The 22,346-nt window shown below is 51.4% G+C and overlaps 1 protein-coding gene across 1 annotated transcript in view; it reads left to right on the plus strand.

Moving 5' to 3' along the window:
• Bin3 (bridging integrator 3) overlaps positions 1–22,346 on the plus strand; it is a 40,686-nt gene that overhangs the window by 15,473 nt on the left and 2,867 nt on the right. Inside the window, exons 2-8 of the mRNA XM_036199231.1 lie at positions 6,802–6,850; positions 12,524–12,564; positions 12,887–12,948; positions 16,018–16,154; positions 16,663–16,703; positions 21,803–21,944; positions 22,079–22,213. Of these exons, the coding sequence (XP_036055124.1) occupies positions 6,802–6,850; positions 12,524–12,564; positions 12,887–12,948; positions 16,018–16,154; positions 16,663–16,703; positions 21,803–21,944; positions 22,079–22,213 (607 nt within the window). The remainder of the gene's footprint in view (positions 1–6,801; positions 6,851–12,523; positions 12,565–12,886; positions 12,949–16,017; positions 16,155–16,662; positions 16,704–21,802; positions 21,945–22,078; positions 22,214–22,346) is intronic.

Consider the following 22,346-nt stretch of genomic DNA (forward strand, 5'->3'; position numbering starts at 1 on the left):
GAGACGTGAAGACTAGAGAGAGAGAGACGTGAAGACTAGAGAGAGAGACGTGAAGACTAGAGAGAGAGACGTGAAGACTAGAGAGAGACGTGAAGACTAGAGAGAGAGACGTGAAGACTAGAGAGAGACGTGAAGACTAGAGAGAGAGACGTGAAGACTAGAGAGAGACGTGAAGACTAGAGAGAGACGTGAAGACTAGAGAGAGACGTGAAGACTAGAGAGAGACGTGAAGACTAGAGAGAGACGTGAAGACTAGAGAGAGAGACGTGAAGACTAGAGAGAGAGACGTGAAGACTAGAGAGAGACGTGAAGACTAGAGAGAGAGACGTGAAGACTAGAGAGAGAGACGTGAAGACTAGAGAGAGAGACGTGAAGACTAGAGAGAGAGACGTGAAGACTAGAGAGAGAGACTGCCAAGGGAGAAGGGAAGTTAGGCTGTCCTTACGCTCCCCAGCTCCCCAGAGAGGAGACAGTGGGGATCAAAACAGCACCACAGAGGGCAGCCCAGAAAGGCATGCCCTGAAATCCAAAGCAAATAGAACAGAAGGAAAATCCGGCTTCAGCCTCAGCCTGTAGTGCTTTGAGGTGGAGTGACCAGGTGCTTTTAAAGTCATTATTAACTATTGAACTTCCTTTGCAAAATGTACTAAATTAAAACCATCTCATTGGGATTAAAGTCATGAAATTTAAGAAAAACCTGATAGCAGAAATGCAAAAAAAAAAAAAAAAAAAAAAAAAAAACCTCTCTACAAGTATTAGAAGATAAAATTAAGCCAGATGTAGTGGCTCACGCCTTTAATCCCAGCACTCAGGAAGCAGAGGTAGATAGACCTCTGAGTTTGGGGCCAGCCTGGTCTACAGAGTGAGTTCCAGGGCTGTTACACAGAGAAAACCTGTCTCAAAAAACCAAAACCAAACCAAACAACAAGATAAAATTTTTTAAAATGTTGAAAAGCAGAGAAATCGGAGACCTAGAGGGATGGATCAGCAGCGGCAGAAGACAGGACACGAGCAGAGTCAGCCTGATCAAATCGGAGATTCCCAGACTGAAACTTCGCAGTGAGAAGTCAGCACAGTGGATGGAAACAGATCCAGGAGGTAGACTGATGAAACACCCAGACAGCCTACCATCCTTTGGACTTGCACAAAGAAAATGAAAAATGGACCACATGAAAAGGGTAGAAATCGGGCTGGAGAGATGGCTCAGCGGTTAAGAGCACTGACTGCTCTTCCAGAGGACAGGGGTTCAATTCCCAGCACCCACATGGCAGCTGACAACTATCTGTAACTCCAAGATCTGACACCTTCACATAGATATATACATGCAGGCAAAAGCACCAATGCAAATAAAATAAAAATAAATAAGTAAAAATAAGTCAATGAAAATTAATACCTTTAAAAAAAAAAGGGTAGAAATCAAGGTGGCTTCAGACTTCATGGAGACTTCATACTGGGACATTGGAAGACAAAAAAAAGTAATGCCTTTGAAATTCAGAAGGAAATTATGGCCATGGTCGTGACATATGCCTGTAATCAAAGCCCCAGAGGGTGAGGCAAGAGGCTCATACTTGGGAACATAGAGAAACTGTGACTTAAAACAATCCGCTCTGCTGACATGACTCAGCGACAAAGGCCCTTAGCTCCTATACCTGACAACCTGAGTTCAGTCGCTGGGACCCACACAGTAGAAAGGGAACTGACTTCAGCAAGTTGTCCTCTGACCTCCACACAGGTACCAGAGCATGCACATGTGTACACATACACAATAAATAAATGTATAACATTTTTAAAAACAAAAACTGATGATGAAAACCGTATTGGCATATTGCATGAAAATGAATAATAATAAATGCTGGTGAGAATGTGGGGGAGGGGAACCTGTGTTCTCTGCTGATGGGGGTGTAAATGTGTCCCACCACGGTGGAAATGAGGATGAAGGCTCCTCAACATACTGAAAACAGAACCAGCATGTGAGCCGCTATCCCTCTCTTGGGTCAGTGTGCCAAATCGATACCTGCAGTCCACGTGAATAGCTGTACTAGTCACAAAAACCAGGAAATGTAGCCAGCCTATGATTCTGTCAACAAACAAATGGATAATGAGAATGCGGGACATAGACGCAAAGGAATTTTTTGCAGCCATAAGGAAAAATGAAGTCGTGACATTTGCAGGCAAAAGGGGTGGGGGTGGGGTTGCAACTGGAAGTCATTATGTTAAGCAAAAATAAGCCAGTCTCCAAAAGACAAATCCCATGTGTGTGTTTTCCCCGTGTAGAAGCTAAATCTGAAAGGGTGTGTGCTTGTGTATGTATCACAGAATTAGAGAAGGGATCATAAGAAGAAAAGATCTTAAGGGAAGTGAGTGCTGGAATCCATGGAACAGGAGAGCTGAAGCAAGGCTAGGTGAGGAAGGACAGTGGGAGATGTGAGCAAGTAAGACCGAAGTGTCATGCCACAAATGCGCGAAGATGCTGCAGTGAAGCCCATTACTCTGTCTACTAACGTAATGGTTTTTAAATACGAGGTTAAAGACTGTGTTGACATATGAAGACATTCATGTTACATATTTCCTTTATTTTAAAAGGTTATATCAATGCGTATGTACATATATACATATACGGTTAAAGGAAGTACTGCATAACATGTATAGACATATACATATGTGTGCAGATGCATACCCATGTGGTAATTCAGCATCTCACTGCTTCTTTTTGCCTTTGCGGTGTGTATGCATTCAGGTGTTCTTCATCGTTTGTGTTTTCCATGTCTTCCAAGTTTCTAACACTAATCAGGAGCTATTTTTGTAATTAGGAAAAAACTGAAGGGTTGGTTTTGGTTTGTTTGGTTGGTTGGTTGGTTGTTTGGTTGTTTGGTTGCTCTTTTTCCCCCCCTTGGTTTATTTGAAGAATTACAGCAGGCACAAAGAGGAAAACAGTAACCACATCCTCACACCCAGGGCTGAGGCTGCCAGCACTTGCTATTTGCCTCACCTGTTTTTCTGTCAGTCCATGTAAATATATATATTTATTTAACACCACTGAAATATTGGTCATCTTTAAGACAGAGATAATGGCTGGCAGGGGAATCTTCTTCCCTTCTCTCTCACCCTTTCTTGAATTTTCAATGAAAGCTTTCTAAGTAAGCAAAGCTGTAGATTTAAGAGCTCCTCATAGTAAGCTAAGAAGTGGGAGAGCTCCATTTGGTTGGTGTGGCTGTGGACCCATTTCTTGGTATGATCCAACAGCATAATCCCCCCGTCTGGGACAGGAAATAAGGAGTATAGACTCAGAATAACTAAGAGAGAGACATGTGTTGGCTATGTAGGAAAGAAGACCAAAGAAAAATCAAGGTCACATTATCGGGGCACATTGGAATGGAAGTTTCTCCTCCAAAACAGGACCTAGAGCAGGAAAGGTGAGCCAGACTGTCATATAGCTAAAGGAAGTACCACACAGCCCAGGCATGTGCTCACACACTGATGGGAACATGTCAGAGCATCATATAGCTAAAGGAAGTACCACACAGCCCAGGCATGTGCTCACACACTGATGGGAATATGTCAGAGCGTCATATAGCTAAAGGAAGTACCACACAGCCCAGGCATGTGCTCACACACTGATGGGAACATGTCAGAGTGTCATATAGCTAAAGGAAGTACCACACAGCCCAGGCATGTGCTCACACACTGATGGGAACATGTCAGAGTGTCATATAGCTAAAGGAAGTACCACACAGCCCAGGCATGTGCTCACACACTGATGGGAATATGTCAGAGGGCCACAGAAACTAACTGCTAAGCTGTCAGTGGCCAGACTGAAGCAGTTCTTAGTATCAGAGTAAAGCAGTATTGGATTGTGACCCTGAGTATAAAATACCCACGAGTCTATGCTGATATGAATGTCAGACCAGAGGAGTAAAGTAAATGGTGGCTCCATAGTGGAAAGGGGGGGGGCACAGTGAGGAGCCTTTGAAACACAAACTTCCTCAGCCTGTGGCTCAGTTGGGCGCAGCAGGGGTGTATCATGTCTGCAGTAGCTCTGTGAGGAGAATGACTGTCTCCCTTTTTTAAGATTTATTTATGTTATGTCTGTGTGAATGTATGCCACATGTGTGTGTGGGTGTCTGCCAGGGCCAGAGGAAGGCCTCAGATCCCCTCGAGCTGGAGTTGTAGGTGGCAGCCAGCCGCCCCACGTGGGTGATGGGAACTGCACTCTGGTCCTCTGAAAGAGCAATCAGTACTCTTAACCCACCAAGCCATCTCTCCAGCCCCCAAATCCCAAGGAGTATGGGGGACGCATTCTAGCTATAAAACGCCTGACCAGGGCCCCTTAAAAAAGGGGCCTCAAAGCCAAGAGAAGTCTTGACATGGTCACACCGAGAGGCAGTTAAGGAGTAAATGTAGTGTGCTAACCTGCATGGGATCCTGGTTCTGCAAAGGTCATTAGGCAGAGACTAAGGTGGCTGAATAAAGCAGACTTTAATATGTCACTCCAGGGACATTAATCATGACTCACGGACCGTAATAATATAAGATGTTCATAAGAGAGAACAGGACAGGAGACACAGTAATTATGATACTTCACAATTTTTCAGAAAATCTAGAATAAAAGTCTATTTTATTTAAAAGGTGTTGTAACGGGTGCACATGTGTTTGGAGCTGGCAAGCTGAAAAATAATGGTCTGATGAAATCCTGTCTGTTCATTACTGTCAACAGTAACTACAGTGGAGCCTGGCTCTGTCTGCGTATAAATGGTTTCCCTTGTGCTAAAACACCCAGTTCCACAAGGCTCTCCTTCATTTGTAGGCTCTTAGCTATCAGCCCCAACTGATCCCACAGACTCTGAGACTGAGCATCAAGTACCTAGAACAGTTCATGAGAAGGACACTGAACTGTGAGTGGCAGAGAGAAGCAGGGACCCCAGTGAAGTGACGCAGTGACTCTGGGCCCATCATTGAGTCTTTCAGGAACTTTTCCTTCCTGCAGCACGGGTGGGTTAAAGTGGGAAAAACTCTGATACCATGCTGCTCTAAAAGGCCTGTGACTCTAAGGTGAGGTTTGCAGAGGCCATGACCCTGCAGATGACAGCCACCAACTCGAGCTTCCTTGCCTGTGGTCTATTGTTCCAGACTCTGAGGCCACTCAGGGTTCTTCAGGATCCTCTGCACACTCCTCACATTCCTGGGGTGTAGTTCCCTTGTAGATAAGCAAGAGAGCCAGCTAGCCCAGCAGGCTTCCTAGTAGAAGAAACTGAGTTTCAGAGAGACTCACTCTTTCAGTGGTAAAACCAGTGGGGCAGAGATTGGACCTGCTTCCTGGTTCTCGCTTGTCCCTCTGCAACTTCTTCCCCACAGAACCCAGGTGTGTGTGGCCTCCAGAGTGGCACTGGGGGACTTGTTCATCTGCCAGCAACTCCAGTTCCCAATCTTAGGAAAATTGATGGGGACTGGGACAGAGAACCCAGCTCCCCACTGAGCGTTTTCCCCTTTAGGTCTGAAAAACTGACAGCTCCCCCACCACCACCCTTTCAGTTCCACAGCAAGCCTTTTCCCGTCTGATGATGACACAGCCCAAGACACTTCGTTTTCAGCCAGACCCCAAAGGGTTAACTCTCCCAAATTATGGGGCTGGGTTAACAATAAACAGGATGTCCTCCAGAAATTAAATTTAAACCACCGTGACTCAGGCCAGCCCATCCCCTCAACCAGATCGCTGTCTGGGGGTTATTATCGGTGGTTAATTATACCGTTGGGGTTAGCGGCAGTGTTGGTCAGCTTGGGCCAGGTGGAGGCGGGCGCGGGAGAATGAGTGAAAGGAAGGATGGGAACGGAGCCTTAGGGTTGGTCAGAACGGCACTGGCACCATCGGCCCAGGAGCGAGGAGAGTAAGGGGAGGCTGTTGGGGGGCTTCTAACCAGAGCTGGTCCCTAAGTCACTTCCGGCCTAGGGACAGGCCAGTTAGGGGAGACACATTACCGTTTCTTTCACACTGGGACGAACCGTGTCCGTGTTCTCACCTGGCCACCAGCACAGACTAACAGCGTCCCTGTCCTGTCCTCAGGACCTGGACGAGATCTCTCAGTTGCCTGTGTCAATCTGCTCACTCCTGAGAGCAAGAAAGGGCCCCAGGGCAGCCGCTAGAGGCATAGAGCAGCCTGCTGGAGTAGATGGAAGCTGGCCTGAGGCTCCACTCCTGAGCCCCAGCCCCATGATCTCCTTTATGTGAGGTCTAGCCTCTTCCAAATTAACATGGGAACCTGGTAAGCAAGCTTCTTAGCAAGTTCAAGGCAGGCTTGGGCAGATTCTTTACCAAGTCTGCCACATTTCATCCTGTCCAGTTTTTAGCCACTTATAAATGCTCCTTGATTTATCCTCTCTCCTTAGCATCCCCAGAAACCCTACAAGATACATTGTAGCCCCTGTGGGGACGCTGAATCCGCCTTACAGACGATGAGGGATGTTGTTTGTGGCGTTTTTTGAGGACATGTTTTCAAGAATGATAGCTGTTACAGGGAGCCATGTTTCTCACTCACTAGCTCCTCAAAGCAAGGGTTGCAGAGCCTCAAGATGTCTCCCTCCCCCACTTTCCCAGTGTGTTCAAGTGACAGACTGCTAATGGGAATGACCAAGAAAGCTGGCATGGAGCATGATCTGTCCCAGAATCAAACTGGGTACTGTTGGCTCACATGCCCCATGAGGATGGGGGGGGGGGGAGACACCAAGTGTTAATCCCTTCCATGCACCCTTCCTGCCATCCAGCCTTCCCCATGTCTCACGGCGTCCCTCTGTCTCTCCCTCTTACAGGATCCCATTTAAGATCGGGCAGCCCAAGAAACAGATTGTCCCCAAAACAGTGAGTAACGCAGTTCTTATGCCCTGGGATTCAGTTGTGCCTCACATCACCTCTGCATGGAACCTCCGCCTTCTGGGTTTTTCTCTCTCAGGACTGGAGATTGTGAACTAGGCCTTGGGCATGCTAGGCAAGTACTCTGTCAGTGAGCTAATTCCCAGGCCAGACCCCGAGCACTGACAATGCACCTTTGGGAGCTGGAAGGTCAGCACCCTGGGTCTTGTTCCCAGTCATACGGTTCTAGAACCAGAGTCCTTGTTGGTTGCTTCCCCGACTTTGGAGCTGTTCTGTTCCTCGGAGAACTCTGGAGCACACACTACTCCCTGAATATTCATACCATGATAGTACCCAAAGCCTTTCTTTGTCCCACCTCAACTACCTAAAAGACCAGGCAGCTTCTGCAGGTGGCCCACACCTTTCTGTTTGCACAGATTGGTATATCTGCCATGATTCAGTCACTCTGTGCAATGGTAACACCTACCCACCTTTGAACCCATGGTGTTTATTCCTGTTTTCTGTCTAAAATGGGAGGGGAAGAGCCACGGATCCTGGAACGTTAGCGCTAAAAGCCCATGGACCTCATCTGGCCCCACTGTCGGTTTTTCCATAGAGTGGTGAAGGTGGTGTCAGATCTGAAAATCCCCCCTGGAGAGCTGCAGTTAGCATCCGGGTCTGTGGCTCTGGTCACTCTTCCTCTATGCTCTGGGCTGCTCCTGCAATGCAGCCGTCTGTCCCGAGTGACCTCTGCAGCCACTTACACACAAGTGAGGCCTTGGGGTCTTTTGGGTTTTTTTTTTTCCTTTTCTTTTTAAGATTTATTTTATGTGCATTGGTGTTTTACCTGCATGTATGTCTATGTGAGGGTGTCAGGTCCCCCAGAACTAGAGTTATAGTCGTGAGCTGCCATGTCGGTGCTGGGGATTGAACCTGGGTCCTCTGGAAGAGCAGCCGGTGCTCTTGACCCCTGAGCCGTCTCTCCAGCCCCCATACTCTGTCCTGATAGCTCAAGGTCCAGGACTGCCTCTGCAGTAGAGGCCCCTGTGCCCATCCCCTGAGCTCCAATGGCTACCCTCTTTGTCTCTCCCCTCCTCTCCTCAGCTCCTCCGCAGAGCTAGAGAAAAGAGCCCGCGTTGGTTTGGCAGGAAGTCCAGCTCATGTGACCAATGCCTCTATCTTCAGGAAGTCCAAAGCTGGGTCACAGGGAAGGAGCTGGGCTCAACTTAAAAGAGTCGCCCTCTGCCTCATGCAAAGGCCAGTTGTAACAGACTCGGTGTCGCCTCCATGACTGACCATCTGTGGAGCCTCCCAGCTAAACCCTGGAAGTCTGGGTGTGCAAATGCTGGGCTCCAAGTGGAGGGTGTGGCTGTGAGCCTCCAGAGAGTAATCCCAGCAGACCCAAAAGAGAAGTGGTTTTGAAAAGTGTCTTTTTTTTTCCCCCAACTTTGTTCACCACCGCAAACAAGAAAACAAAAATCCCTCCCTCCACCAAGACTTTCATCTTTCCTCGATGGAGCTTTGATCCCCACAGAGCAGGATGGACCACAGTGCACTTCCCAGCTCCTTGCCAGAGAATGTTGGTGGAAAAGTCTTGGTTCCTGGGGGAAGGGGGCTAAAAGGGAGGAATTGTTTATTTTGGCTTATGGTTCCAGGGATGTCAATCCATCATGGTAGGGGATCCTAGATCCTTTACTTTGAGGAATAGCAAAGATTCCCAGGAAAGAACAGGACCCTCCCCCACCCCATAGCTTCCCTTGACCCTTCCCTATGCTGTCTGTGTTCTTGCTGGGGACTTGTCATCCTTTAGTCTGTGCTGTCCCCTCCCCCAAATGGAGCAAGTGTCCAGTTAAGGAGCTAGGTTAGAGACTGACTTCCTGGATTCCTACCTCTGTGTTATCTGTGACTTTTGGCACATGCCTTGGCCTCTCCGAGCCTTAGCTTTCTCGTGTACAAGGTAAAGGTAACCCCAGTTCCTTGGCCACATAGGAAGAGTCTCACACAAGCCAATGCATATAAGACACTTAGTCCAGGGTCTGGACTGTAAGGAGCTGTAAGGAGCTCCCCCGACAGCTGGTCTGGCTTTCTCCAAAGCCATCAAGGACTCAGCCTGTCCCAGCAGCTCCACTCCGAGGTGCAGTGAAGTTGTGGGCTAGGCCTTTGATCTTTCACCAACAATGAAAGCTGAGGGATGGCTTAGAATGGAGTTTTCATCTGCTCAGCCTATTCTCCTCAGCTCCCAGGTGCTTCAGCATAGGTAGCAAGATCCTGCCTTTTCTGGATTGGTTCTTGCTCACCTCTCTAACCCTAGCACAGGCCTGGCTGTGCAGATGTCTCCAAATCTCTGGCAGCTGTCCCTGGACGCTGGTGACGCACTATGGGATAGGAACAGATGTAGCTGCCCAGGTTATTAGAAGTTATGGCACCCCTGTCATGGGAAGAAATGTTCATGTTATCTTGAGGGAGTTTTGGGAGGTTTTTGGCTCAGAGTACCCAGCTGCCAGCCACAAAGAGAACATTGTCTTTGCTCTTACTCCCTGCCTGTGTTCAGGTTCCCAACATGCATTCCATGATTGTTGAGGCTGGGGCAGGAATGGCGTGTTCTTTGCTAACCATTGACACTGTGACAAGGACCATAGCTCCTACCTCCTGATCCAACTTCTGTTAGTCCCCTCTGGAGCCTCAGAGTGTCTTAGCATGGAGAAAGAACACAAACCCAGAAACACACACATACATATACACTTACAGCATGCATACATACTCACCACAGACACTATACATACATACACACACACACACACACACACACACACACACACACACACACACCACATACATATACATCACATGCACATACATACCACCACACATACATACACCCACACGCCACATACACACACACACACACACACACACACACACACCCTCTCATGGAGGACAAGGGAGCTCTTGGAGACAGTTTCCCATGCCCTCCAAACAAGGGTTCCCTGGGTCTTGTGCACATAGAAAGACACAAGCCAAGGTTCCTAGCCAGGCAGATGCATTGCAAAACCGGGGCAAAGACAAGTAGCCACACTGAGCCTGTCCAGTGGGGGAAGATTCCAGACTTCAGCCTCTCTAATTCCTGTTAGCCCTGGAGCGTTTGTCCACCCATAACATCCTCGTGTGGCTCTCAGACTGCTTTCTCTGCCTCACTTTGACCTGACACACCTTAGCCTTGGCATCCAGCATCCCAGGCCTGCCCGCGGCCTCCTTTTCCCCTTTACCAGGAATTCGAGTTTGGAAGGAACTCAGCTTGTTCCCTCACTTAGCAAATGCCGAGCTCTTGCTGGGCAGGCTAGCCTAGGCATTGCCCTTGCACCCTGGACCCAGGAGAATGCAGGGAGCATCATCTGGGGCTTGGTGCTCCCTCGGCTGCCCTTCAGCAGCCCGACCCAGCCCCAGCCCCTGACAATCCCTGCACATGTTTTTACACTTGCATTGTTGACTGGCCTCCAGCTGCCTTTTGGCAAAGGTACCAAGCATTCAAAAATGTTCAGATCTTTTCCACTTGGCTCTTAGAAGACCTGCAGCTCGGAATGTAACTCCATTGTGTCCTTTATTCTATCAGCCGTAATCTGAGGGCCTTGAATTCTGGTCCTACCCCAAGTGGTTCTGTCTTCTGGGGAGAAAGATGAGGGACCCATGAGCTGCACCATGGCTCCTGGAATCAGGAGAGGTAGTGTTTCCAAGCTCCTGTGAGGTGGCCTGGATTGGCATCAAGCAGAAAGAGCATGTGGCCACCCCGACAAGCTTCTGTTCCCAGAGACTGGGAGCTTCTGCTCCCCCTGAACAACCCCACCTGGCTGGGAGCTTGAAGGCCCCTTTGTACAAGCCCAAGCAGTCCCCAGCCAGGCAAACCAGGTGCTCTCTGACATCCCACACACATCAGCACGCTCAGGCATTGCAAAAGAGAAGGCTGGGAGCCAAAGGCAGCATTGCGGGGCTCAGCCCCCACCACCCCAAAAGAGCAAGGGCCTACTGTGTCTCCAGGAGAGTTTGGTTCTGGCCAAGAAACACTTAGTTTTCATTTTATCCTTTTGGAAGTAATGCTAATATGAAGAAAAATAAGACACTCAGCAGCCACATCCTCTGGGCTATGAAGGCCACAGCTATGCCGTACTGCCTAGCATGAGGTTCCATACTTAGCCACATCGGCTGCCATTTCTCAAGTCCTTTTGGCTGCTACTCTGTGCATCCCGGTCTGCATCTCCAGGCTGCTGTGGCCTTCCCATGCCCAGCGAACGAGACGAGAACATGGATGTGCGTTCTGTAATCACCGCTGTGGGCTGGGCACCTAGCCATGTATTACCTTCCCCCGAGCAAGTGAGACAGCAAGGCTATAGCAGTGGCAAGTGCTCAGATGACCAATGAGCAGTGAGCACACAGCTCAAAGGTACCAGACTGTCCATTTCCAAGTCCGTCTCCCAGCTGCCTCTGTTCCCTCCTCTCTACTGCCTTCCTGTACCACATGCTGGGGAGAGAGAACTAGGCTAGGTCAACCTTTTGATCTCATGACATGGCATTGTCATCTGCAAAGTTCACTTTCAAAAACCACACACTTAAATCACTGCTCCCCACGTAAAGTGCAGGCCAGCGCGGTGGCTCTGTAGGTAAAAGCACGTGCTCTGTAGGCTTAAGAGCCTCTTATCACCAGAACCCACCGGGCAAAGAGAACCAGTTCTTAAAAGTTGTCCTCGACCTCCATGGGTACACTATGCCTACATTCACATATACATCATAAACACAACAATGATAGTAATAATGAATTGGGGGGGGGGCGGATTGTTTGTTTGTCTGAGTCTGTGTAGCCCTGGCTGTCCTGGAACTTGCTTTGTAGACCAAGCTGGCCTTGAACTCACAGAGATCTGCTTGCCTCTGCCTCTCTGGTGCTGAGATGAAAGGCGTGTGCTACCACTGCTAAATTTTTTTAATTACAAAAATATTCATAACTTCATAAGCTTACAATTTTGTGCCAGGCTACATTCTTATCTAGCCTTGCATGTGGGCCACAGGTTGGACACTCCCAGAAATGCACACCTTGAAGGCTCAGGTGCAGGGCCCCTTCATTCTGAAACAGGCTCCCACCAGATGTCCTACACAAGATCTTTTTCGATGTGCCTGAGGTCCAACAGCAGATTGTCTGTTGGACAGTCTGTGAGATTGTCTGTGGGTCTATGAGAAAGCTCTGGCTAAGAAGGGAAGTCACTTGCTCAGGCCTCACAGCTAACACGTGACAGAACCCCCGCTACTCCAGACTTGCCTCTTCCTTGGTGCCCTGCTGACTCCTAGGTGGGGTCTCGTCTTGTCAATCACCTTGATGGCCATCCGAGTTGGGATGAGGAAAGGGCACTAACAGTACCTTCACTCTGGGGTGACAGAGCCAAGGCACAGTCCGCTGAGACTTGCCAGCTTGCCTGCTTGGCCCCTCTGGGAGGAGAGGCCTTCTCCCTAAGTCAAACACTTCATTAGTTTGGGAACACAGGGACACTGTTGCTAATGATCCGCTGGAGCGTGTAGGGACTGGACAGTGCGGTTGCTGCAGGCTGCGGGGGAGGGCGTGGAGCGAGTTTCAGTGAGCTGGGAGATTTTTTCCGTCATGCTGTCATTACCCCACTGGTTGAGCTATCTCTCTCCTTACAGGTGGAGAGAGACTTTGAACGGGAGTATGGAAAAGTGCAGCAGTGAGTAAACCCCACAAGGGTGAGATGGGAGGTTGCTGGGGCACACGCTTCTTGCCAGGCCTACCTGCCCTGCCCCCACCTGGCCAGGTCAGGCTCAGCCAGGGAGCCTCTGTACCCTTTGTCCATTTGCAGCTAGGAACCGAAGACAGCTCTGTAGGAGCCTGGCTCTGGGAAGGTCGTTAGTGCAGAGGCTCTGGGTGATGGGCCTCTGTGGCAGACACTGCACAGAGAGCGGCTTCCCTCCCTGCTAGGCTCACCTGTGGCAGAGGAGTGAGGCCCTAGCGCGGGGAGGCTAGGTACCCACGTGCTCCTTGCCTTTCAGGCTGGAGGAGCAAACCAAGCGCCTGCAGAAGGACATGAAGAAAAGCACAGACGCCGACCTGGGTAAGCGGCCCTGCCTTGCATCTGCCGAGGCCGGTGGAGCAGAGGATGCCCTGTTTCCTCAGACCCTCGGGGCCAGCTCACAAGTCACTGTGCTCAGAAAACACCACACCTAAGAAGAAGCCGGAGAGAGGTCTTTCTCTCTAATTCACCCCTGCTTGGTTGGGCATGGGAGCAGATGCTCCAGGGTCCTGTTAGGATGGTATTACAGCCAGCAGAAGCTGCTATGGCAAGTCCCTTCCCTGCCCCGGTGGCAGGGACGGAGAGAAAAGGCAGCATGACCTTCCTGGCAGAAGTGGGCAGTGTGGCTCTCCCACGGCAACAGCAGGGGCTGAGCCGCAGAGTCGCCAGGGAAAGCCAGACAAACTTCAGGACCATTCCGTCACGACAGAGGGCACAGAAAGGCCTGGGTGAGGGGCCAGCAGGGGCCAGCAAACACTCAGGACTAGGGAGGGCTCTTGGCTGAGGAGACTTGTTCAGGAAGAGCTAGGCCCAAGGGCCCAGTGACTGAGGCTCTGTCACTGAGTGTCCCCTTACTGTCCTCGCCAAGCACAGGCCCAACAGTCCCTAAGCCAACACTGCCCCTAACCTCACGGTGCCTTGTCTGGGAAATACCCTCATTGCTGGTGTCGGCCCCGTGGCTTGTGGTGATGGTGCAGTTGTGTGTTTGGTATAAAGCTCTGACTGGGAGCAGCATGATCACTGGTACTAGGCCTCAGCTGGTTGCTTACACCGTCTTTATTCCTTCAATAGACACTTTGAACAGCTTCAGATCAGAGAGAGAAATAAATGTCTTCCTGGGGAGCAGCTGCTACTGCCAAAGGCCTTGCAGAAACTGCCCTCCCATGCTCAGAAGGCCAGCCTTCTTGGTCTGTTCCCCAAAGCTTCCCTGCCAACACCAAGGTTATGGGCTGGGCTGAACATGACTCCCACCTCACTTTCTGGATCCCCCTGTCTCCAGAGTAGGCCTGTCCTGAGCCAGGGGTCAGGTTTGGGAGCTGGTCTGTTAGATGTATTTTGGGTCTGACTTACATGGAGGGCCTTTGCGTCACTCCCCACTGCCTTCCAGCAAGGGAGTGACAGGACCTGCTCCCCAGACAGCTGAGTATTAGAGTAGAAATGGAGTGCAGGATTTGGTTTCATAGTGAGACATGACAACCAAGTAGACGCGGTCTGCATTCAGGGTCTGTCACATGGATGACAGCAGTGTCGCCAATGGGCTGGTGATGGCACAGGATATCCAGGCCTGGCCTTAGCATTCTGAAGCCCAGAACAAGGCCTGGAAATGTGTCTCCACTGAACTGTGACTCTGGTACAGTAAGACTAGGAACATACTTAGAGCCACCGACCCAACAGCTGAGGAAAATGAGCTATGCCTTTTGTGACCTCAGATTCTCCCAAGCCCCAGGACAGGCTCTGAAAAGAGAATCTTCCATTTAGAAAAATTATATGACTTCCAGAGTTTTCAGAGTGATTGGTTTCTGAGGACTTTTGGGGGCTTCATCTGAAAGCTGTATTGGGACCTCAGAAACACAAGAGAAGGTCTTAAGATTTTTCCCTAAAATTCAAAGACTGCTGATCTCAGGAGCTGCCATATGGGCCACGGACCCAGCACCACCCAGTCTGCAGGGGAGAAAGGCTGTTACCTGGAACAGGGACCAAGAACGGGTGTATGGGATTAGATTTCAGACCTAGCTATGCCCAGGGCAGTGGCCTAAGCACATACAGCGCATTGGCTTCGTGTGGTTTCAGAAATGTTTGCAGTTCTGTGCAGATCTTTACTGTCTTCTGACTATGCTGCTTGTGATCACTTCATAAATGTTTCTTCTTCCTCCATTGAGTCAACGTTTCTGGCAAGTTCACCTTTCCCCTTTGCTTGGTGACTAACCCCTACCAGCTTCTATGGCATTCTGGGCAGCCCAGTAGGCACAGCCTCTTATGGGAGGGCCCGGGTGTGACAGGCACCTCTGGCAGGGTCTGGGCTTCTCTCCCACATTAGAGTGTCAAGGCCCTCCCAGAGAGCTGCCACTGGGCATGAGCTGCCTGTTCACTGCTGGGATGGCAAAGAAGGCCCCACTTGTAACCAGCTGGGAGATGGCTCCCCTTTCATGTGCTCTAAGACCCTCCTTCAGTTGAATGTCCTTGAGACCACAGTTCTCAAGGTTGGCATCTTCTTTTTTTTCTTTCTTAGTGGTTCATACAGTATCCGTGTGCCTTAAAATCAATAGCATCTCAAGTGCTGTGGCACTCAAGTGATAATAAACAAAATAAACTCCAGCCAAGTGTGGTAGGGCATGCCTGGAATCCCACCACTGAGGAGGCTGAGGCAGAGGTCACTGCAGATTGGAGGCCATCTGGGCTGCAGTGAGGCCAGCCTAGGCTACAGCACACAGCACAGTGTAAAACTACAGTAACAAAACTCTGTCTTCTGCCGCTCCTCGGCCTTTGGACTGAGATCACGTGCAGAATTGTCTTCTGCTCTGGTACTCAGAAACTGGTGTGGACAGTGTTGAGCCAGCCTGGTCCTTCTCTAGGCCCTCGACCTACCCCTCTACAATTTCATGTGCACATAGGGGAAAGCTAAAAGCAAGCCCAAGATCCAGAGCCTCAAGGCTAGCAGTGGGTCTCCATTCTCCTCAGTGTTGCCTGTGACTTCCAGACAGCCCACAGCATCTCAGGTGGTCACCCTCTGCCCAGTCCTGATGAGTGGACTGGCCCTGGTGTACAGGAGAGGACAGGAGAGGGTCCACCTACAATACAGGTTCTTGTAGTCTGGGACTATTGAGTTAGCGTCTTTGGAGCAGAAATGTGTTATACAGCTTCCAGCCACCTGGTCCTGGAACAGCCTAGGAGTTTTTGCTATCCAGTGATAGTGTTTCATGGCTAGGAGTTGTGGGAAACACTGAGGAACATGTCACATGGCTTTCTGGAACCTCAATGTTCTGGTAGCCGTGGCATAGGAAGAGGTGACCAGGTCAGACCTCTAGGCCATAGGAGGTCAAGGAAGGCCAAGGAGACCTTGAAACCCGGCCCTCTGGGAACTCACAGAGCTTGCTTCCACCTCTTTAACAGCCATGTCTAAATCTGCTGTGAAGATATCCCTGGACCTCCTCTCCAACCCGCTGTGCGAGCAGGACCAGGACTTTCTGAACATGGTGTCAGCCCTAGACACAGCTATGAAGCGGATGGACGCCTTCAACCAGGAGAAGGTGACCAGATCTTGTGGCCTGTGGCCAGTGCTCAGCCCTTCCTCTTGGCTCTACCTAGATGCAGTGCCCATGGGTCATAAGCAGTGCTGGGGTTTCCCCAAGCCCAGCTCTTCCCAAACCAGGCTGGTCAGTTGCCCATGTCTCCTGTGAGGCATGTCACTGAGGAGCCACAGTGAAGCCAGGAGGTGCTTACAGCAGCCACGCTCTGTAGGGCAGCTCTGCCCACCCAACCCTCCACACTGAGCAAAACCATTACAAACGTGTGCCAGTAGCACTGACAGGAAGAGCATGGCCTGAGACCAGACCCAGCCCTAGATGTGGCCTTCAGGTATCCTGGTTGGCCTCTCCACCCCCTCTGGCTGGAGAATACAGATACTATATTGCCTATCCCACCACATCCCCCTTGTCCGGCTCTCAGGATTCGGACTTCCGAGGAACCTGGAGCCTCCTCTTTTAAGAAGAGTCTCGATAACTCAGTTCGGATACCATTTGATTCTTCTTTCAACAGGTGAACCAGATCCAAAAGACAGTGATTGAACCCCTGAAAAAGTAAGTAAGGTTATCCAAGGAAATGGGCCTCAGGGCACTTGTGGGGAAAGCAGATCAGCTAGCCCCTTGGGAACCAAGGAGCATGTCTAGCAGCATGTCCCCACCTTCCCATGACAAGAAACAACAGGGACACCAGCCATACATCGTGTCCCATGGTTGAAGCTCCTGGTTGCTCCAGAGCACCAGCACGGCCTAGTCGGTGTGTAGGGGAAGGGATCTGCCAATGTCCATGGTGCCAGACACTGCCCCGGTGGTCTTTAGGCTCCTTCCCCTTTGCCTTTGGTTGGGCCCCGTGAGGCCCAATGCTGGCTGATTTCAGCTAGCAGAGAGCCTGGCCAGCACTCAGCAGACATGATCAAGGCCTTTCATCTCACAGCCGGCCTGGGATGCAGCTGCCTGCAGCACTCTGGAAACATGGGGGTGGCCACACATGGGGAAGGGCACAGCAGCAGCAGCAGCAGCAGCCACCGCATCCTGCTTGGGAAGGTCCTCTCACTCGTGACCTGCGGGAGCAAGGAGTTCTGTGAGAGTCTGCCTTTGGTCCTGCAGGCCCTGGTCAAGGATCAGACAGGCTTGTCCTGTGGGTCCCCAGGGGAGGAGGCTGGCCCAAGCCTTGCCTTGAAGCTCCTGAGTGCTTCCTCTCCCAGCCTCTCCCAGCCTGCTCTGACCCAGAAAGGCTCCCGCTCTGCGCCAGCAGCTGCACTTTATTACCTCTTCTGTGGTGGTCCCTGGCAGCTGCCTTGCCAGGGCTAAGCAGTGAGCCTCTGCTTCATTATCATTAGGCCAGGATCAAGCTGGAGGGAGATGAAGAGTAGGTTTTGATCGTACAGTCTTGGGGTGTTGGGGAATGCTGTTATTCTCCCCTGTTCGGGCCAGGGGTGGGATTAGGAAGAGCCTCCTAACCTCGTCCGTGCTTCTTCCCAACACTGGGCCTGCAGAGTACCTGCAGCTGCCCTGAGGCCACGCCTGGCCCATGCCCACCACCCCAGCCTCATCAGCTTGGGCTCTCGGACCCCTGCCTCATGGTCAGAGCTCATCCCCAAACCACAGGACCTGCATGGGGCCCTGAGTACAGAAGGAGCTGTTCACTTGGTCTGCTCTCCAAGACAGGTTCAGAGCTGGGTGGAAGGATTTCAGAGACAGAGAGAAGATCTCTGGCACGGAGAAGTCTGCTGTGCCAGAGATGCAGGGGGCCCAGCCACAGGCACCCAGAGTTGGCAGAGTCTAGCAGGACTGCCAGCTCAGAGAAGTAGGGGGCTGACTACCTTCTCGATTTCACAACCAACGAGGCGGCATTGAAATCGGATCCCTGGCTTCTGCAGCCAAGTAGAGAAGAGAAACCCCGGCTGCTTCCCACCATGCTAGCAGCCCACCACCTGCCAGGAAGGTGGGGGCGTGGCAGAGGGGGCGGCCACCATCTCCGCCATGGATCCGCTGACCTCTGTGTGAGCCTCAGGCCTGGCTGGCTTGTGCAGCCCACAGCCAGAATACAATCCCCCATGACCACATAAACCACCACTGCCTGTTCCCTCCTCCCCACTTGCTGCCTTGTGCCAGAAGAGACGCTCCCAGGGACCCCAGCACCGGAAACAGGAAACTGCAGCTTTCCTGTCCTCTAATGAAGATCATGGCCACCCTGTCGCCCCCAGTATCCCCCGCAAAGGGGGCTTGGTCTCTAATCCCCCAGTCCCTGGGTTGTTCACATGTCGGATGGGGATGCTTTCAATTTCCCTTTCCTGGTGGGTGGAAGATCCCGGCTGTGTGGGCACAGATGAGGAATGGCAGGCATTCCCCACCAGGCCGGCTGCTCCCAACCCACCTCCCAGCCGGCCTCTCTTTCTCCCCACTCTCTCCTCACCCCACGCTTTACCTCCCTGGGGAGCAAGCCTGGTGTTGAACCCTGTGCCAGGCAAGAAATGGGTACCTCCTAGGTTGAGCTCCCCGAAGCCCTGGTGTAGACCTAGCGCCCCCCCCCCCCATCTTTGAAGATCAATGTGCATCAGTCTTAGGCACTTACAGACAGGGGACTCAGGCAACTGAGCCCAGGCGTGTGTACTGCCATATTGAGCAGGGACAATGTCCCAGCCACTCCCATGGCCTAAGTCCGTCTGGTCCCTTAGTGTGGTAGAGTTGGTACCTAGAAGCAGTGTTAGTGTGCTTGAGGATGTATGATTTGAGCAGGGCCAGGAAACAGAATACGGCCTGTCTCTTTCCACTAATTTGTCAAGGGGCAGCAGAGGATCTGGCTTCTCTACTGTGTGTCTTTGGAGCAGGCCAGTAGAAATGGAAGCTTTGTGCCTTGAGGAGAGCTGAGCCCATGCATCATCGTTGCCAGGAGGTCAGCAGGAACCCTATTAGGTCCCATTAGCATGCTGGGAAAGCCCACCACAGGGGACCAGCCTGGAGCTGTCCTCACTTCTGCACCAGCACCCAAATTAGTCCACATCTGGAGTGGATCCTGCTATCAGGTAACTGGCAACATTGGTCCAAGGCTGAAAAGTAGAAAATACAAAATTGAGGCTTGGTGGGACAGTGAGCAGGAGTTCTGCCCTCCATCACCTTAGGATAGGCACTCTTCCTATGACATTAGTAGCCCCCTGAGATGAAAAGAACATGACACCTGTCCCTTGTCTCAGGGACTCCCAGTCCTAGGCCCAAAGCTACCCAGATTTCCCTCTGTGAGCAATTCATCTACAGGAGCCTAGGCTACTAACCAAGCTCAGATCTCGGGCAGATCTTTGTTCGATTGGTGAGTACTGCTGGAGGAGACAGATATGAGGAAGACATGTGAGTTCCCAAAGAGCCAGGATTCTCCAGCAGGACAGCAGGACCATTTGCACCTGCACACGGTGGTGGTCTTGATTCCTGCAGGCTCCTAAGCAGGAATCCGTGCTTTTAGGTAGTGAATGATGTGTAAAGACCACATGCCCCAAGGCTGTCACCCCTGGTCTGTGGTGGCCGTGGTCTCCCAGCTCTGCACTTTGACCTGTGCTGCCATTGTGGGTCCTTCATGAGCTGGCCAGGTCATGAACTAGTAGTGTTACTGTTCCTGGTAGGTGTGACTTGGTCTTGAAGATGACAACCATGGAAAGGGACTGGGACCATGGGCCAATGTCCAGGTTGTGCTGAGACTAGCTAGCATTGCACCAAGGTCATTTCACACCTGCAGGATCCCAGTCACACATTGCTTTGTTTCTTGTGATGCCCACCCCACCCCTGTCTCCCTTGTCCCCAGAGGTGAGTTCCAATGAGCAAAAAGAGTGTGTGGCCTGGGCAGGAAAGTACTTCACCTCTGCCTCTTGCCTGTCTCTCTTTCTTGGCCCTGAGGCCACCCAAGCAGCAGGCATCAAGGATGCCAACTTGACAACAGGATCAAGCTGCTGGGACCCTTTGTTCTCTTGGGATAGAGGGAGGGGCGGGGTGGTAGGTTCTCAGGCCCAAGGCACCTGTTCCCTTGAGCCACACACTGCTCAGCTGCCCAGGAAGGGACAGGGGCTCCAGAGCAGCTGAATGGCCAGGCACAGCTGCCTTGACGTGGGCAATGTGACTGGCTCCTCCCAGTGTCACCTGGTGGTGCCTGCTCCCCACATCCATTTTGCACAGAGCCACACGGGTTCACATCTTCTCCCTGTTAAAAGCACCTCATCAAGTCTTGATTACTATACAGAAGGTCCTGTGGCTGAGGCTTCAGAGAAATTCTGATAGTCTTGGACTATTAGCATTTTCAGGAAAATGATGCGCCTGCTTAGAAGGTTAAGTTACAGGAACCGGTTTTAGTGACCTTTGAGACAAAGCCCTTGGTTCCACCCGGATCTGCTCCCTGAGTCTGTTGCATGTTTGGGTGCCCTGATGCCTGGCTGAGTTTACACTCTGTTCTCTAGCAGGAGTATGCTTTACTCTCATCTGTGTGTCCCTGACTTACTGGAAGCTTTTAAGTACCGAATTCATAATCATTTCCTATAAGGAGGAGAGGTTGGGAGTAGTTCCTCCTGTGGTGTCAGAACCTACCCTGACATTCAGATGTTCTCTAAGCGCTGGTGTGTGTGGAAGGCTTGCCTCAGGCACTGACTGGGGGCCCAGTGACAAGATCCCATCCCCCTGGCTTCTGTTTGCCTGGGCTCTTCCTGGATTAGCTGACTCTTCTAGTCCCAGGTCACCAACAGTGTCTCTCCTCCTGAGTGACCAGAGGCATTGAATCCATATCGTACCAGGCTGTCAGAGCTCCTGGCTGGCACAGTGGGCACCTCATGGTGTGGTAGGAAAGCCTTGTACAGCACCACGGTCAGCTACAGCCCCTCAAGGCTTTGCATACCCCATTTTCTCACTGCCAGAAGCGCTGCTTACAGGGTGGCCTCGCCCGCACCCTTCATCTGTGTCAAGAAGAATGTTTACTCTTGCCTGGGCCCCCGAAAAGTGGCTCTCCCCTTGACTGTCTAAGATACAGTGGCCCTCCATGGGGAAAAGGTGGCTCTGGTGATGATAGTTACACTCAATTGCCAAAACATTTCAAATGCAGCCCTCTCCAAATGGCCTCTGAGTGTCATGCTCCTTTTTAGGCATGTTGGGAAGAGGGGCTAGGGCTGTCTTCCTAAAGTGTGGTTTTTCCTTTGTTCTTTTAGTGGGAAGACCAAAGCATTTGTGTTTCTGCAGTGTGAAGGGACCCTTAGCCAGACTCTAATTCTTTTTTCTCACCTGTCAGTGGCACTGTGATGTGGTAGGATAGGTGCTGGCAAACTTGGACACTCGGGCCTTCTGGACCATTACTACCTGATTGTGGCCTTGGCCTTCCCTTTTTGTTTGGTTTGGTTTGTTCTTTAGTATATTCAGGAGTATCCCAGGCCTGCCGTTCTCTGTGATGGGGCTCAGGGTGTGTAGGGAGACAGCCACAAGACAAAGAGCACCCTTCTTCTTCACAGCCCACCACTGGGGTCAGTACTGTCTGCTGCTCCCCATAGCGTCTACCAGCACGAGGCCCAGAGCTTCCAGGCCTAGTGGCTCTGGCACATAGTAGGTCTGTCATGCACATTCCTAAGTAAGTAGTGACTGTCAGATAGACCTCCACATGACAAGCCTGTTTCCAACCAGGCTGTGCCCAACAGGTTTGGCAGCGTATTCCCGAGCCTCAACATGGCAGTGAAGCGGCGGGAGCAGGCCTTGCAAGACTACAGGAGGCTGCAGGCCAAGATGGAGAAGTATGAGGAAAAGGAGAAGACTGGCCCAGTGCTGGCCAAGCTCCACCAGGTACCGAGGGAGAAGGCAGGAGGGTAACAGAACCACCATTGCCACGAGGGCCTCGCTTGGGGACCAGCAGACCCTGGACACTAGCTGTCCCCACACCCTGCCCTCTTCAGTGACACCAGGGTCTTGTTCCCCAGGCCCGAGAAGAGCTGCGGCCTGTACGGGAAGACTTTGAAGCCAAGAACAAGCAGCTCCTGGATGAGATGCCGCGGTTCTACAGCAGCCGACTTGACTACTTCCAGCCCAGCTTCGAGGCCCTGATCCGGGCACAGGTGAGGCAAGGCTCTTCCCTTGGAAATGATCTTTGTAGGAACCCATTAGATGTAGCTGTGCTCTGCACAGACAGCAGCACCTCCCCGGCCCAGGCACTATGAGAATTCATGTCAGCCCTGGTGCCCAGCACTG

Source organism: Onychomys torridus, chromosome 9 (assembly GCF_903995425.1).
Source record: "Onychomys torridus chromosome 9, mOncTor1.1, whole genome shotgun sequence".
NCBI classification, from domain to species: domain Eukaryota; kingdom Metazoa; phylum Chordata; class Mammalia; order Rodentia; family Cricetidae; genus Onychomys; species Onychomys torridus.